Source organism: Salmo salar, unplaced genomic scaffold (assembly GCF_905237065.1).
Source record: "Salmo salar unplaced genomic scaffold, Ssal_v3.1, whole genome shotgun sequence".
In the NCBI taxonomy this organism is placed as follows: domain Eukaryota; kingdom Metazoa; phylum Chordata; class Actinopteri; order Salmoniformes; family Salmonidae; genus Salmo; species Salmo salar.
The window spans coordinates 1-18,113 of NW_025548372.1; the positions used below are offsets into that span (position 1 = coordinate 1).

General features: G+C 41.0%; 2 protein-coding genes and 1 long non-coding RNA gene across 3 annotated transcripts; 1 reads left to right on the plus strand and 2 right to left on the minus strand.

Annotated features, from left to right (window-relative positions):
- Window positions 1-2,845: 2,845 nt before the first annotated feature.
- On the minus strand, window positions 2,846-5,833 carry LOC123732953 (uncharacterized). Its single transcript, XR_006763532.1, has 3 exons — window positions 5,319-5,833; window positions 3,670-3,759; window positions 2,846-3,445 (listed from the first exon to the last, which is right to left on the minus strand). It is a non-coding gene; the product is annotated as an uncharacterized lncRNA (long non-coding RNA).
- Window positions 3,311-7,657, plus strand: LOC123732952 (galectin-9-like). Its single transcript, XM_045712299.1, has 4 exons — window positions 3,311-3,467; window positions 6,387-6,549; window positions 6,943-7,114; window positions 7,392-7,657. Exons 1-4 carry the CDS (start codon window positions 3,311-3,313, stop codon window positions 7,452-7,454), a joined length of 555 nt encoding a protein of 184 aa, XP_045568255.1. The 3' UTR covers window positions 7,455-7,657.
- Window positions 7,658-7,908: 251 nt separating this feature from the next.
- LOC123723754 (interferon-induced very large GTPase 1) lies at window positions 7,909-13,045 on the minus strand (the record flags this gene model as incomplete). The annotated part of the gene is given in 1 exon segment (XM_045712298.1): window positions 7,909-13,045. A coding segment is annotated over 1 exon segment (4,744 nt), but the record flags the coding sequence as incomplete, so codon positions are not given.
- Between the last annotated feature and the right edge of the window lie 5,068 nt (window positions 13,046-18,113).

Below are 18,113 nucleotides of genomic sequence, written 5' to 3' on the forward strand. Positions count from 1 at the left end.
AGAAAGAGAGGAGGATGGTATTGGCATTCAACTAGTCAACATTTTTGTTTTACTTTGCCGTGCAGCACACTCACAGAGACAGAAATCAGTACCATGGACAGCCACATGATATTTTGCAATATTGATTGGACTAAATTGTTTTTGGTATCGCTAAGTTTGTTTTGGGCCTCCCGAGTGGCGCAGTGGTCTAAGGCGTCACTACAGACACGGGTTCAATCCCAGGCTGTGTTGCAGCTGGGCCGCGACCAGGAGACCCATGAGGCGGTGCACAAATGGCCAGTATCGTCCAGGTTAGGGGAGGGTTTGGCCGGCCGGGATGTCCTTTTTCCATTGCGTTCTAGTGACTCCTTGTGGCAGGCTGGACACATGCACGCTGACTTCGGTTGCCAACTGTACGGTGTTTCCTCCGACACATTGGTGTGGCTGGCTTCCGGGTTAAGCGAGCAGTGTGTCAAGAAGCAGCGCGGCTTTCAGGAAAGTACCTGTGTAATTGCGCACCCAGCTCACTCAGGTGCTTCGCTATATCACATTTGACATTGTCCGTAAGCTTGAGTTCATTTGCACACAAATAAATCATACAATGATTGAAAGACCTGTGTGTTGTCCTTGTTAATGCAGACAGAGAAGAGCTCCAACTTATTAATCATAGCCTCAATTTTGTCCCGCACATTGAATATAGTTGCGGAGAGTCTCTGTAATCCTAGATTCAGATCATTTAGGTGAGAAAAACATCACCCAGATAGGCCAGTCGTGTGAGAAACTCGTCATCATGCAAGCGGTCCGACAAGTGAAAATGATGGTCAGTAAAGAACACTTTAAGCTCGTCTCTCAATTAAAAAAAAAAAAACGTGTCAATTCTTTGCTCCTTGATAACCAGCGCACTTCTGTATGTTGTAAAAGCGTTACATGGTCGCTGCCCATATCATTGCATAATGCAGAAAATACACGGGAGTTCAGAGGCCTTGCTTTAACAAAGTGAACGATTTTCACTGTAGTGTCCAAAACGTCTTTCAAGCTGTCAGGCATTCCCTTGGCAGCAAGAGCCTCTCGGTGGATGCTGCAGTGTACCCAAGTGGCGTCAGGAGCAACAGCTTGCATGCGCGTTACCACACCACTATGTATCCCTGTCATGGCTTTTGTGCCATCAGTACAGATACCAACACATCTTGACCACCAAAGTCCATTTGCTGTCACAAAGCTGTCCAGTACTTTAAAAATATCCTCTCCTGTTGTCCTGGTTTCCAGTGGTTTGCAGAAGAGGATGTCTTCCTTAATTGACCCACCATAAACGTAATGGACATATACCAGGAGCTGTGCCAGGCCCGCCACGACTGTTGACTCATCCAGCTGTAACACAAAGAATTCACTAGCTTGTATGCGAAGCAGTAATTGTTTCAAAACATCTGTTCTTCCTTCAGCCATATACACGGCAGAAGGAAGAATTAAGTCGTCCACAATAGTATGGGGTTTGCCTGTCCTAGCACTCGGTAGCTCACCATATAAGACGCTTCTAGCCCCTTATTTTTAATGGTATCTGTTGCTTTTATACATGTCTTACTACTCGAAAGTCATCTTAATTCTTGCTCAAAAAACTCCCGTAGCTTATTTTTCAAATTGGCATGTTTCACTTGTAAATGTCTGTGCAAAAGTGAAGGTTTCATCGAGTTGTGAGAAAGTACATTTGAACATATAACACACTGTGGCTGAGGAAAGGCACTACTCCCAGTATAAGCGAACCCCAAATCAATGTAGTTCTCATCATATTTGCGCCTCTTCGATGGTCCAACGTCCCTGTCTGTTGCTTTCCCGGGTAAGGGGGCAGTAGCTCTTCGGCTGCATTAGATTCACAACTGTCAGTGTTCATGCTAGCTGGGCTAGCAACAAATGTAGAATTACTGCTGCTAGCATTGGATTTGCTCGTAGAAGCAGAACAACTTGTGTCGTGTGCAGGTGTAGTACTGCTGTTACGATGCGGGATGCGGGCCTTACTTTTTTTAGCCATTCATCAATTTTCGATCAAATGGAATGAGCAGCAGCTACCTTTGGCTACAAGTGGACCGTTAGTGGAATTCCCACGAGAGAGTAACGGTTCATGTAATTGGATGTTAATTATTTGACTAGGCTACCTGTATTTGACATTGTGTTATTTCGCTGAACACTAGATGGTTTCATTTTATTTTTGGCAGTGAAACGAGGCTACTCATGTGAGAAAAAAACATCACCCAAATGTATAGCCCCGTTGGAAAATCTAAATAGACTGTTTGAAAATGTGAATCACGGCATTGCGCCCCAGTTTGGGAATAGCCGTTGTAGTGGATCGTTGCTTCTCCCTGCAAAGACGAGAGAAATGCATGGAAGAGATAAGACAGACAGTAACTCAAAGACCACCTAAATATAATGAAAAACCATGATGCAAATCCACATCGACACTTCCTCCAGGGGTCATATTACTCAAACTTAAATATATAGCCTATGGGGTTTCTCCAGGCAATACAGTATTGATAGATCTACCTAACCTGACATTGGCTCCCTTCCCTGGTTCGTCCGGGGACTCGAGTGACAGGCAGGTCATAGTCAACCAGGTATTGCCAAACAATCCATGAGTACAAAGTGTGTCTGCAATTAATTTCAACGGAAAATCATGAAGGACAAGACTGCACAATATAGCAGTATTTAAGCCAAACAAAGGTGCTTCGGCAAGTGTAGAAACATAAGAATTACAGATCCTCTGATAAAACTGCACAAAGTTTGCAAGTAATATCAATAAATACCACTGTGACAATTTCAACTCAGTGGACATAGCATGCAAATAAATGAGAGTCAGCGAAGCCTAAGGGCAACAATGGCACATTATAATCCTTTAATATAGACAGTGGAGCATGTCTCTAATCCTAAACACAGAGCATGGTGGCGTAGTCATTGAACTCACATAGCTTTCTGTGTCGTCACAATGGATTCTAAAAACAACATTGCCACTCCACACTGGTGACGTGAGGGCCCAAACTCCTGGCTATTGTCCTGTTCTCACTAGCTCTGAGGTGTCCTTCTTGTTCAACATCTAATTGTGACAGCAGCCCTTTTCAGACTGACTGGTCATTTACTGCCAAAAAATACAGAATCCAGGATAAAATACTGTGGCTTTGGACTTTCTATTTTTATCTACTGGTAAGTGTTAATCTTGTCAGTGTTGGTATATGGTTTGGGTTGTGTGGCTATCAAAAAAATATCTAGAGAAAATACACTAACTGGTTTGTAGCATTTTGTAGTATCAAACCAAAATGTATTGACAAGTTGATTCCAAGCCCTGTTAATGTACCTGGCCAGCCTGAATCATCTTTGCCACCTCCACCTTTGTCTTGCCCTTCACAGATTTGCCGTTCACTCCTGTGATCTCGTCGCCAGCCGCCAGAGTCCCCTCCAGAGCAGCAGGGGTGTTGTCAAAGACCTGACAGAGATCCCAGTTACAGGTAAAGAATATATCCAATAATGACAAAAAACTAAGCCAAAAGAGCTCAGAGCCTTAAAACAAACTGCTTTAAGAAAGTTCAAGAAAAAGTTGTATACAATGCATCTATAATCTAATGTTTCTGATTTTGTTAACACTCTGGATACATAGCTTCTGAACCAAACACAACCGCTCTAATGGACTGAGGTACAGGTACATAATACCTGTACAATGTAAAGACAGGGACAGTACTGCGCCCCTCCCCTGATGCATCCTTCTTCAGGGATATAGTCCCAGGGACTGTAGGGATCCCCCTGTTGAAGAATAATTGGAGATTCTTTCAATACATTCTGTCTAGTGTCTACAATATGATTTGGGAAAGCAAGCGCTGTCAAAGCCAATTAGATGAGATGTACAGTGCAATTGGAAAGTAGTCAGACCCCTTCACTTTTTACCTTCATCAATCTGCCACAATACCCCCATAATGGCAAAGCTGAAACAGGTTATTAGAAATTTTGGCAAATGTATAATAACCCCCCCCCACCTGAAAATATTACATTTACATAAGTATTCAGACCTTTTACTCAGTACTTTGATGAAGCACCTTTAGCAGTGATTACAGCCTCAAGTCTTCTTGGGTATGACGCTACTAGCTTGGCACACCTGTATTTGGGGAGTTTCTCCCATTCTAGTCTGTAGATCCCCTCAAGCTCTATCAGGTTGGATGGGGAGTGTCGCTGCACAGCTATTTTTAGGTCTCTCCAGAGATGTTTGATCAGGTTCAAGTCCGGGCTCTGGCTGGGCCCCTCAAGGACATTCAGAGACTTGTCCCGCAGCCACTCCTGCGTTGTCTTGGCTGTGTGCTTTGGGTCATTTTTGTCAATGTGAACCTTTGCTCGAGTCGGTGGTCCTGAGCGCTCTAGAGCAGGTTTTCATCAAGGACCTCTCTGTACTTTGCTCCGTTCATCTTTCCCTTGATCCTGACTAGTCTCCCAGTCCCTGCTACTGAACAACATCCCCAAAGCATGATGCTGACACCACCATGCTTCACCGTAGGGATGGTATTGGCCAGGTGATGAGCGGTGCCTGGTTCCCCCAGATGTGATGCTTGGCATTCAGGCCAAGGTGTTCAATATTGGTTTCATCAGACTAGAGAATCTTGTTTCTCATGGTCAGAGTCCTTTAGGTGCCTTTTGGCAAACTCCAAGTGGACTGTCATGTGCCTTTTACTGGAGGAATGGCTTCAGTCAAGCCACTCTAGCATAAAAGCCTGATTGGTGAAGTGCTGCAGAGATGGTTGTCCTTCTGGAAGGTTCTCCCATCTCCACAGAGGAACTCTGGAGCTCTGTCAGAGTGACCGTCGGGTTCTTGGTCAGTTTGGCCAGGCAGCCAGCTCTAGGAAGAGTCTTGGTGGTTCCAAACTTCTTCCATATAAGCATGATGGAGGCTACTGTTCTTGGGGACCTTCAATGCTGCAGAATATTTATGGTACCCTTCCCCAGATCTCTGTCTTGACACAATCCTGTCTCGAAGCTCTACGGACAATTCCTTCAACCTCATGGCTTGGTTTTTGCTCAGCCATGCACTGTCAACTGTGGGACCTTATATAGACAAGTGTGTGCCTTTCCAAATTATGTCAATTGGATTTACCACAGGTAGACAATCAAGTTGTAGAAACATCTCAAGGATGATCACTGGAAACAAGATGTATCTGATCTCAATTTCGAGTCTCATGGCAAAGGGTCTGAATACTTGTAAATAAGGTATTTCTGTTTTGTTTTTTTATAAATACATTTGCAAACATTTCTAAAAACCTGTTTTCACTTTTTTTTACATGTAGAACATGAAAAGGATGCAAATCATATTTACTTACAGTTTGTCCTCATCCAACTCATAGTCCATGTCTGTGAACATTCCAGGACTGTTTATCCTATATAATCTGGCTAAGAGGAAAACAAGAATGGAATTGATTAATCTTAGTCAAGCAGTAGCTATGTCTATAAAGACATAAAAAGAATAAGTTAACTAGTTACCTCACACAAAATTCCATCACTGGTTAAGGTTGCCAATGCTGACACAGTAACTGAACATGTGGGCAACAAATAACTTGAAAGCTTTCCTTTATTTGCTGGAAATAAATGGGAATTCACTAGCTGCTGTCAGTTAATGATGAAGCCAACACAGCTGGTAGATAGCTGAGCCTAGCTTGAACCAGTACCTGGGCTTTAGTTGACGATGAATATGACGAGATCCTCGTCTCCTCAAGCACAGCTAGTCGGTCCTGGTTCAAGTCTAGCTAGGCTTTTATTTAACCAGGCAAGTCAGTTAAGAACAAGTTCTTATTTACAATGACGGCCTACCCTGTCCAAACCCTAACCCGGACAACGCTGGGACAATTGTACGCCGCCCTATGGGACTCCCAATCACAGCCAGTTGTGATACAGCCTGGAATCGAACCAGGGTCTGTAGTGACGCCTCTAGCACTGCGATGCAGTGCCTTGGTCCACTGCGCCACTCGGGAGGTTATGTTGTCGCAAAAGTCAAACGTACTTTTGTAAAGAAAGCAACAACAAAAAAACTGGCAAGCTACCTCCCTAAATAATGGTTAGCTTACTTGCTACCTAGGCTACCTAATGTTGGCAGCTGTCAGCAGTAGGTGTATTGCAAATGAGCATGATAAAAAAAGAAAGGTGGCCACTGGCCAGCTATTTACCTCCGACACAGTTGATGACACGCGCGTTGTTATCATAACACAAACGTTTATCTCATGCCCCTGGGGAATGTTTCTTTAAATGTACATTTTATTTTAGATTATTTTGTATTTCTTCGGACCACTTCACGGGTTATTTATCTGTCAAAAAGAAGATTCTGTTTACATGTCTCGTCACTTCCGGGAATTTGGCGGAAACTGTCATTGATTCTTTTTCCCTTCTCCCCATAGAGATGGTCAGCGCTATCCTGGACCTTGGGACGTCCCACCCTTACCTTAACCCCTATATATGCCTGCAGTCATATATCTTAGTGATGTCACTGCCAACGTCATTACCTTCTACTCATGAGACCAAACCCATGCCTACACAGCTACATAAACAAGAGTTTCAGAGGTACATTTAAAAAATAAATAAATACACAAGTCAGAAAGAACAAATTCTTATTTACAATGACGGCCTACCCCAGCCAAACCCGGCCCAATTGTGCGCCGCCCTATGGGACTCCCAATCACAGCCGGATGTGATGCAGTGACGCCTCTTGCACTGAGATGCAGTGTCTTAGACCACTGTGCCACCCGGGAGCTGCATTTAATTGTTTTTGTGTTTATATCACACAGAGGGACCCATAATATTAATTTATGCATAAAAAAATAAATAAACTACCAGTTTCACAAATTATTGTTCAAAAGAGGAGGACAGACCAGAGAATGGTTTTGTTTTGGTATACTGTATGTGTGAAATCAATTCATGTTAGACAGACATGTATTATATGTATTATATATCCAGGTTCCAGATCGACCTGGGCTGTGATGAAGATGACCTGGCACTGCACTTTAACCCACGCTTCAATGATGACACTGATGGTACTGTGCTCGTGTGCAACTCAAAGATTGCCGGCTGCTGGGGTGATGAGAAGAGAGTGATCCACAATCTCCTCCAAAGGAGTTCTACATTCAAGGTGTGAAAATGGAGGTTGAAAATATGGAGGGAGGGGGGTTTGGTCCTGACTAGACAAATGGAGAATCTTGGGCATAGTGTTTCAGGTGTTCAATATAACAGAAACAATTAGGGCCTATATCCATGTAATCTACCACTAGTATTGTTTTAAGGAAACTAACGCTAATACACTGCACAGTGCTTAGTCCAGCTTGTTCGTTGCAATTGGCCATGTGGGTGTAAGGGTGAATGTGCTGCAACACTAATGATGTAAACAAACGGGGTTTCTCCCTCTCAAGATTGTGCTGAAGCTGATGGGCGACATGTTTGAAGTGGAGATGCCTGATGGACAGGAGATCTAGTTCCCCAATCGTGAAGGCCTAGACGTCATTACCTACATTCGTATCAAAGGAGACCTCAAACTTACTTCTTTCAAAATCTACTAGTCCCCAATATATGAGGGGTGATTTAGTTAGATCAATGGGTTAGGACAGGAGCAATGACATTTATCAAATCATTGTTGTAATATATGTATTAGTGAACTGTTGGACATATTAAATATGTATCTGGGTTGACCACAGTCTATCATTGTTTATCTTTTTTTCCCCATAGTACGGTATATTTCTTGCAATAATATTCACAATCGCATGTACACTAAACACAAGGGTAATATGAGGATGAGGTAATGGTACTATTTGTCAATCATTTTGATTCCTTTACTACTACTACTACAAAAAGTGTTGCACCCACATCTTGGCCAGGTGAAATATTGGAGTCAATATTGAATTATACTGGTGAGAAAGAGCAAACAATATGTCATAATTTCGGAGCGTTTATTGAGTATTTGCTTACGGTAATACAATACAATAGTACAAGGATTTATCACTTGACAGGAAATGTGATAAATTGTTCACACTCAAAACATCTGCATATACATTTTTGATCCCAAAATGAGGCCAAAAACTAGGCTTTTTCCTGTTAGTCTATCAGATTGAGTTAAATGATTGAATCAAAATAAGACGTGTAATAGGCCTAGCTGATTAGAATAATAAAAGCGGTGATTTATTGTACATTGCTCAAGGGCACATTGCCAAGAGGTTTTTCAGTTTCTGACTATGTTCATGTTTACAATGTCAACATGTTTACAATATCATGCTTGTGCCATCATGTCTGTATGTTTTTACTATTTGAGCTCCCCTTAGATTTTCTTTAAGCTTTCAATAGCTTGCTGTTTTGTGAACTTCCTCCAGTCATCTGGAATTTCACCTCTGCCCTGGAATTTTTGTCATAATACCTTTCCAGATCTTCTTGAAATCGACAAACAAACCACTTCCAGTACGGAAGTTCAGAGAGGTCTGGTGTGATGCTCCAAACAGCAAATCTTGGGCCAGCTTTTCTGTATTCTTTGAAAAGATATATATCCTCTGATTCATGGGAGGGGTAAAACCGGCCATTACTTGTTACTGAAGTTGTACAAAAATCTATACAAAATTCTACTGTGTTTCTGAAGTGGTATCCATTGATTCCTTTAGGGCGATGAAAAGGGACATAGTGATCATTTGGTTTGTGCCCCTCCATGGTGTTTGTACAGATGGCTTTACAGAAGGGACACTGTACCCAGCAGCAATCACAAAAATGTTTGATCAGAATCTCATCTGGCCTCTCCCTGAACTGCTTCATGTCCAGGAGTGACACGTTGCTGAGGCTTCTGTTGATCTCCATGATTCTGTTGGCAAGACCTTCCCTTACCTCTTCTTCGAGGAAGTCAAAGTCGGTTATGTCACAGAAATCACTGAAATGCTTTTCAGCAAATTTCAGCTCATCTTTTAGAGCACTGGAAAGCTCTCTAAGCCACATGTTGGTGTCTCCATTCTTGTTTTTGACTGTATTTGTTGCTGTATGCACTGCATGGCTCACACGCTGCTCTTTAACTGTTATGTTCCCTTCAATCAAGGCAAGGACTTTGGACCTTTCTGTGAGCATATATTTCTCTACATCCTCTCTAATACATTTCTCAAAGTGTTCCCTTGGGTTGTGAATGTAGGTCATGAACTTGTCAAAGTTCTCCTTCTCCGCCAGTGATATCAGGATGTGTTTCTCCATGTTAGACCTGTTTCCACTGAATGGTGGGTGACTTAATTGCATTTCTCCAGCCAAGTCAATGGCCGTCTGGTCATAGACCGCCTGTACAATCGATTCTTTCAGTGTGTTGCAAATTAACTCACCAAGCACAGCTGCAGATGAGGAACCTTTGCAGTATCTCTTGAAAATCTTGTCGTACTGTGGCCTCTTCTGCTCCAGGTAAGTAAGGGCATCATTGTTGCTTCTGAATTTGCTATGGGAATCTGCTAACTTACTTCCTGCAAGCTCACACACATGAAGTGAAAGATCAATCGTAAACTCCTTTTTGAATGCATATTTTCTTGTCTTCGATTCAAATTCCTTCACGCTTTCTTTGACATGAGTTGCTATTTCTTGCATGTAACTGTCATTGTATCCCATCTTTTCTATGGGCTCTGTCTCAATTATCTTCTGGCTTTGTTTGACAACATCATTGGTGAATGCTCTTATCAATTCCTGATCTGTGTATGTTAGAATGTTGCTTGGACCAATGTGGTCAATTGTCTTGTTCTCTGGAGACTTAAACCCCCAAAAACTCTTAAAAGCACCCCACACATTATTTTTCTGCAATTGGTCATTGTTTGGCTTCCTTTGAGCATTTTTTGAGTGCTGATCGTCGTTAAAAAGATCTTGGTGCTTGGATACAATTGCATAGTTCGAATAACTCCCCAAGGTACAAATCTTATGGTACATTCCGCAACTTTTCCGATCATGAACAAGAGACGATTCATTACCGATCTCTCCAAGGATACAAGTCACATCATCCAATATGTTTATGTCCATAATGGAAGGTGTATCATTGGTCAACTCAGCAACCCACACTCCCCAAAGAGTATTGAATTCATTCTCAAGTTGTTTTTCATCCTTTGCCTTGTCCTTCAGTTTTGAGGCAAGTTCTTTGCTCTTTTGGAAGAGCTTGTTTTCATACTGTGTCTTCTTGTCATCCAGCTTTATGCGCGCATCCCTTTGATGAATAACCTCCTCTAACTTTCTTTTTGCTCCCTTCACAAGTTCATCATGAAGCTCACACATTTTCGTTTGAAATCTCCCTCGCCACTGAATCAGCATTTCTTTATCTCTGTGTTCATCAAAGTACTTTTCCATTGATTTGTCCACTTCTTCACGAGTCTTTCTCATTTCTTCAACAAGGTAATGTCTCTCAACCCTGTGAAGTTTTCCATTTTCGATTCGATTGTGCAGTTGATTTTCAATGCTTAGCATGGCACTCCTGAGAGCCCAGATCCATTTTCCATACTGAATCTCAAGTTTTCTGTAAACTGCAATTTCTAGTGTGTTTTTGAAGCTGAACACAAAGTTTTCATTCAGCAGTGCATTCCAAAGGTCTTGGATACTGCTTTTGAACTGTGATAATGTCATGCCAAAAGACTTTGATGTTTTAGAGAGGATTGTTTTCCTTAGCTCCTGGACATTCTCACTGTAGCATGGGTTTGGTGGGGCCATGGGTGGGCTGCCCTCCCACAGCTGGGAAAAGTATTTCACATCTCTTTGTATGTCAAATGCAATGACATCGCTGAAACACTCTGCATTACTGTCCTCTTCTTTGGCAGCTAACTGGGTCATCTCGTCTAGTTTGTCCTGTAAGCGCCTCTTTCCCTCCATGTTTTTCTCTCCAGCCATGATGTCTCCAACATTCTGGTGCACAAACACACAACTTGGAGACAAATTAACTTTCTTCATCCTCATGAAGGCCTGAACAGCTATCTGAATGATGTCTTGCATCTCAGCAGGATTCTCTCCAAATATGTTGATCATGGTCATGTTTCCAAGGCCAATGACAAATGTTGCAAGTTCATTGTCATGGTGCACTGTTTCCTTTCCTGCCAACTCTAAAGCTCGAAGTCCCTCAGTGTCAACAACAAGAACATAATCAAACCTAAAGTCATCTTTCATCTCCTCGGTCACTTTCACCAGCTGCATGAAAGCACCTCTGGTACACCTTCCAGCACTTACTGCGAATTGCAGTCCAAACATTGCATTCAGCATTGTAGATTTCCCAGTGCTCTGGATTCCCAAAATGGACAAAACAAAGACTTTCTGATGTCCTAGTTTCTTGATAACTTCATCTAAAACCCCATTAATCCACATCAGTGGCACATGAGCTGCGTCACCATCCATTAGTTCCACTGGGTGTCCCGATATCATAAGTTCTGCCGCAAGCTCTGGAAGGTAAGACACGGTCACCTCACTTTCTCTTTTGCTTTGCCTGGCCACAGATGCATGGGCTTCATAGATCTGTCCCATTTCCCTTAGGATGTGTTCAAATCCGAAGGTTGCTGCTTGTAGCTTTCCTGATATTTTTTCCAGCTCCATTCGTCTCATTTTCAGTTGCTCTGATTTATCATGCTTCTTTTTCAAAGCCAGGACCTCGGACCACTTTTCATCATATTTGTGATGAAGGTCTGAGAGCTCATCCGAGGACAGGTCATCCAGTAGTATCCCTACCCACTTGAGGAAATATGATTTTTCTTTTTCTCCCAGAGATCGTAGACTTGTGATAAACATCTGCATGAGTTCAGTAAAGGCAACTTTATGTTGATGGTGTCGAATTTGCATCATTTCATGTTGTATTTTACTTCTTTCCATCTCTAGATTCCCTTGGAGACGATAAAGGTCTTTATTTCTTTGACACCAATCATGCCACAGCCTTCCTTGACATGGAAGAAATTTTTCTTTGATCTTGGACAGTTCCATTTCCTTAAGCAGATCCGTTATCTGCAGAGCATTAGTCTTCCCTACTTGGCAATCTTCATCATCCTCATCTACCCTAAACCCTGAGTACTCTGCCATGTCCTCAAGTTTGAAGGAGCAACATGGTCTTGACAAATTATTTCTAATGATCCTTTTTAGTTCCTCAGACACATCTGACTGATTTCTGTCTCTCAAACCCATTTTGTACTTTCCCTTTTTAATTTCAGTTGCAACAGAATCCTCTTCAGTGAGCAGACATATCAGAGGTTTAGAAGACTTGAACAGCTCCTGCACGATTGCCATACTTTTGTCGCCTTTTCCAAGACTTGGTAAAAGGATAACATTGACTGAGGCTTTTTCAATCAGTTTGTCACGCTGAATTTCTTTCGCAATTGCGTCACCATGGAGATTACAGAATGCAACACAGTCAGTGAAAATATCATTGGGCTTCCCAGCAGGACAATACCATGCAATCTCTACCACCCCATCCATTAGGAGGCAGGTTTTATTGCTTCCTGGACAGTGTCTGTGGAAGAATGTGCTGTGACGTTGGTTGATCAAGTTGCTCATCAGCTGGGATTTTGATGAGGACACAGAACCAAGCCTAAAGAATGACACCATTGGTGTTTCTGCCTTGTAAATAGGCATACTTTGGCTGGTGAGCATATTAGAGTCATTAGTGGACTTCCAGGTTTTTCTGATTTGTCGAAATGTCCACAAAGGGCATTCAATCTCTTCGGTGAAGGGGTTTGGCACAAGCAAAGGCAAGGCATACTGACACAAGGACAGCTTTGTGACCATGAACTGCCGAAGGAAACTGTCTGAACAGTGAAACACTGCCATCTGGACGTCCATTGGGTGAACATGCGTGTTCCTCTTTATATCACCAGAGACTGTGGTCTTGTTGAAAAGGGCATCAAAGGCACTTTCTTCTGTTTCTGCATTATCATTTCTGTTGTCATTTGTGTCATGCATCTCACTATTCTCATCTCTTACAGGAATGTACCTGGCTCTGTAGTCCAGCATCAACAACCTTTGTAGGAAAGTATGAGCAAGTTTGTTCTCTGTTTGGGGTTCGTGTTGATGTTGAGCAGAAGAGCCAATGTTCAGGAAGTCTGCAGTTGTCAACTTATCTTCATATTTATCTTGAAGGTGAAGTCTACACATGAGCTCTTCTATTTTTGCTAGTTGTATATTTTCTGGGATGTTTTTTTCAATTAAACTCCTGTCGATTTCCTCAAGTATCTTTTCTTCTCCCTTTAACGTTAACCAAACACATTTTAATAGCTTAGTAAGTCAAAACATCTGCCGTACTATCAACACACATACTTAAGAGTGACGCAGAGTGATATTTAAGAGATACAGTCTCCAGTGAAAGTCTACACACCCCTTGCAGTCTCACATTTTGCAGCCTTAAAATGTTATCTAAAAAGGGATTAAATTAGATTTTTTCCCCTTACCGATCTACACAATCTACTCCACATTTTCAAAGTGAAAGAAAAATGAAAGAATAGTGTCAATTTATTACAAATAAAAAACCAAAGATGTCTTGATTGCGTATGTCTTCACACCCTAGAGTAATAATTGGTGGAAGCACTTTTGGAAGCCATTACAACCTTTTACCTGGGCTTGGCTGATAAAAAATTCAAGGGTTTTTCTTTATTTTTACTATTTTTTACATTGTAGAATAGTGAAGACATCGAAATAACACATATGGAATCATGTAGTAACCAAAAAAGTGTTAAACAAATCAAAATATGTTTTATATTTGAGAGATTCTTCAAAATAGCCACCCTTTGCCTTAATGACAGCTTTGCACACTCTTGGCATTCTCTCAACCAGCTTCATGAGGTAGTCACCTGGAATGCATTTCAATTAACAGGTGTGCCTTGTTAAGTTAATTTGTGGAATTTCTTTCCTTCTTAATGCGTTTGAGCCAATCAGTTGTGTTGTGACAAGGTAGGTGTGGTATACAGAAGATAGCCCTATTTGGTAAAAGACCAAGTGCATATTATGGCAAGAACAGCTCTAATAAGCAAAGAGAAACGACAATCCATCATTACTTTAAGACATGAAGGTCAGTCAATCTGGAACATTTCAAGAACTTTGAAGGTTTCTTCAAGTGCAGTCCAAATACCATCAAGAGTTATGATGAAACTGGCTCTCATGAGGTCCCCCACAGGAAAGGAAGACCCAGAGTTACCTCTGCTGCAGAGAATACGTTCATTAGAGTTAGCAGCCTCAGAAATTACAGCCCAAATAAATGCTTCAGAGTTCAAGTAACAATAAGAAGAAGAGACTTGCTTAGGTCAAGAAACACGAGCAACGGACATTAGACTGGTGGAAATCTGTCCTTTGGTCCAAATGTGAGATTTTTGGTTCCAACCGCCGTGTCTTTGTGAGACGCAGAGTAGGTGAACGGATGTTCTCCACATGTGTAGTTCAAACCGTGAAGCATAGAGGAGGAGGTGTGATGATGTGGGGGTGCTTCGCTGGTGACATTGTCAGTGATTTATTTAGAATTCAAGGCACACTTAACCAGCATGGCTACCACAGAATTCTGCTGCGGTACACCATCCCATCTGGTTTGTGCTTAGTGGGACTATCATTTGTTTTCAACAGGACAGTGACCCAACACACCTCCAGGCTGTGTAAGAGCTATTTGAACAAGGAGAGTGATTGAGTGCTGCATCAGATGACCTGTCCTCCACAATCACCTGACCTCAACCCAATTGAGATGGTTTGGGATGAGTTGGAACGCAGACTGAAGGAAAAGCAGCCAACAAGTGCTCAGCATATGTAGGAACTCCATCAAGACTATTGGAAAAGCCTTTCTCATTAAGCTGGTTGAGAGAGTGCCAAGAGCGTGCAAAGCTGTCATCAAGGCAAAGTGTGGCTACTTTGAAGAATCTCAAATATAAAATATATTTTGATTTGTTTAACACTTTTTGGGTTCCTACATAATTCCATATGTGTTATTTCATAGTTTTGATATCTTCACTATTATTCTACAATGTAGAAAATAGTAAAAATAAAGAAAAACCCTTGAATGAGTAGGTGTGTTCAAACTTTTGATTGGTACTGTATAAAAAAATGAAACACTAATATATCTTGATTACATAAATATTCAACCCCCTGAGTCGATACATGTTAGAAACACCTTTGGCAGCGACTACAGCTGTGAGTCATTCTGGGTAAATCTCTAAGAACTTTACACACCTGGATTGTAAAATATTTTCACATTATACTTTTTAAAATTCTTAACGCTCTGTCAAGTTGGCTGTTGATCATAGCTAGACAGACATTTTCAAGTCTTGCCATAGATTTTCAAGCCGATTTAAATCAAATCTGTAACTGGACCACTCGGGAACATTCAATGTTGTCTTGGTAAGCAACTCCAGTGTATATTTGGCCTTGTGTTTTAAGTTATTTTCCTGCTGAAAGGAGAATTTGTCTCTCAGAGTCTGTTGGAAAGCAGACTGAACCAGGTTTTCCTCTAGGATTTTGCGTGTGCTTAGCTCAATTCTGTTTCTTTTTATCCCGACACACTCCCTAGTCCTTACCGATGACCAGCATACCCATAACATCATGCAGCCACTACCATGCTTGAAAATATGAAGAGTGGTGCTCAGTGATGTGTGGGATTTTCCCCAAACATAACGCTTTGTATTCAGGACATAAAGTTAATTTCTTTGACACATTTTTTGCAGTTTTACTTTAGTGCCTTATTGCAAACAGGATGCATGTTTGGAATATTTGTATTCTCTACAGGCTTCATTTAGGTTAGTATTGTGTAGTAACTACAATATTGTTGATCCATCCTCTGTTTTCTTCTATTACAGCCATTAAACTCATTGGCCTCATGGTGAAATCCCTGAGCGATTTCCTTCCTCTCTGGCAACTGGGTGTATTGATACACCATCCAAAGTGTAATTACTAACTTCACCATGCTCAAAGGGATATTCAATGTCTGCTTTGCGAGGCATTGGAAAATCTCCCTGGTCTTTGTGGTTGAATCTGTGCTTGAAATTCTTTGCTCGATTAAGGGACTTTACAGATAATTGTATGTGTGCAGTACAGAGATGGGGTAGTCATTCAAAAATCATGTTAAACACTATTATTGCGCACAGAGTGAGTCCATGCAAGTTATTATGTAACTTGTTAAGGACATTTTTACTCCTGAACTTATTTAGGCTTGCCATAACAAAGGGGTTGAATACTTAGTGACTGAACATTTCTAAAAACATAATTACACTTTGACATTATGGGGTATTGTGTGTAGGCCAGTGACACACAATTTCAATTTAATCCATTTTAAATTCAGGCTGTAACACAACAAAATATCAAGTGGTGTGATTACTTTCTGAAGGCACTGTAATGTTAGCTGTCAAACTACTCACTTGCGAGTTACAGATTGAAAACATTTTATGTGATCTCAATCTATCTAGCTACCAATTTTGTGTCTGGTGGGGATGTTTACACCAGGGCAACAAGCAGATAAGGCAGGTACATAAGACAGCTGGAATTCCTGTTCGTCCATTACCAAACTGATGTTCGTATCTGTGCAGATTGGTATGTCGGAACATTTTTAATGTGGGAGACAAACAATCTGTCTATGGCACAGGTGTCAAACTCATTCCCTTGTACTTGATTGATGGTTGTCTAGGGTTTAATGAATGGAAAAACCAAAAACCTGCAGACACTAGGCCCTCAATGGAATTAGTTTGACACCCCTGGCAGACTAGTCTAGGCAGACTAGTTGATTCCCCCAGATTTGTTTTTTGGTACATATGTATTATTTTTAGTTATTACATTTTTTATGTCAGAATGGCCATATTCTGCAAAACACACAACACTAAGATGTTAAAACTAAAACTCTAAACAATCTCAATCTACTACGTTATTCTTATTGATAGTTTTGGTAAGATCGAATTGATATTTACTGTTTCAAAGGCATCTCTAAATAATGCTAATTTAACCATTCTTCTTTTTGTTTAAAATGCAATTTGTACTGCTATAGTGCTAAATATTAAAATAAAAGCTTATTCCAAATTAACCAACTCCCCCAACTCTGTGTCATGGTTTAAAAATGTTTTTTCCCCATGTGGCTGCACTTGTCATCCCTGGACAGTCCCTTATTTCAGCCCCGTTTCAGGTGTCCCAACCTTTCTTTCTACAAAAAAAGGTAATTTTGTCTGCAAGAGGCATGAATTATTTCAGGCTACAAGAGTAGATTCACTGACCACGTTTACATGCAAACATGTATTCCGGATAGTAGCTCAAGGTAGTAGCTTAAGGTCTTATTTGGGATAAGCTTTGCACCTTTGATATCCCACTCACGAGTATCACTGTACCCATGAATAAACAGAATATTCCTCATATAAGTTCATATAGGTTAAATGGAATAGTAACTGAAATATGGACAGTGACAGTAGGCCTAAAACCTCTCACATGTTGTATAATATAATATTAACTCCTGCAAAATGATGCATCTCTTGCATTAAACTAATACAAAAAGATGTAATTGTCTCGGAACAGGAGTGGAGAAATATTATTTCTTTCAGCATCTCCTGAGAAAATGCAAATGTGCGTGTAATATGTTATCTTTGACACTGTTGTACAAGCAGACAGTATTTCAACCACATAAAATGTGCATCCAAGACCAACTGAAGTCTTATCATAAATGGGTTTCATCCTTTTCTCAGCTTAAAACCTGTCAACTGATGACATTTGGACATTTTGCACAGGACCTATCTTTCCACAGTTTTGGAGTTATTGTGTTTTCTCCCCGGTCCCTAAATGAAATGGACAACTTTACCGGTGTTAACTAGATACTGTAGATTACAAATGCATTCATTCTATCTCTGTAAGACATTATTCCGGTGAGCACTACTTTATTTAATCTTCTGGAGCAGCAAGTTATGACAGAAGAGAAGCTGCAACTTGTTGACAAACAAATGGCCTACCAAATGTCTACATTTTTTATATGGCCTACCAAATGTCAGAAATTATAAGCGGTCCAGTATGAGAATCAGCAAAATAAATGATTATGAAATGATTACGGTGGATCAAACCTACTTTTTGAAGTGATTTGTTTGACAATCGGGTGAAAACATCACACAACACCCATGATATGTGAAACTGAGCCTGCACAGACCGTGAAAAACAACAGTAAACGGGATAAGATGTTT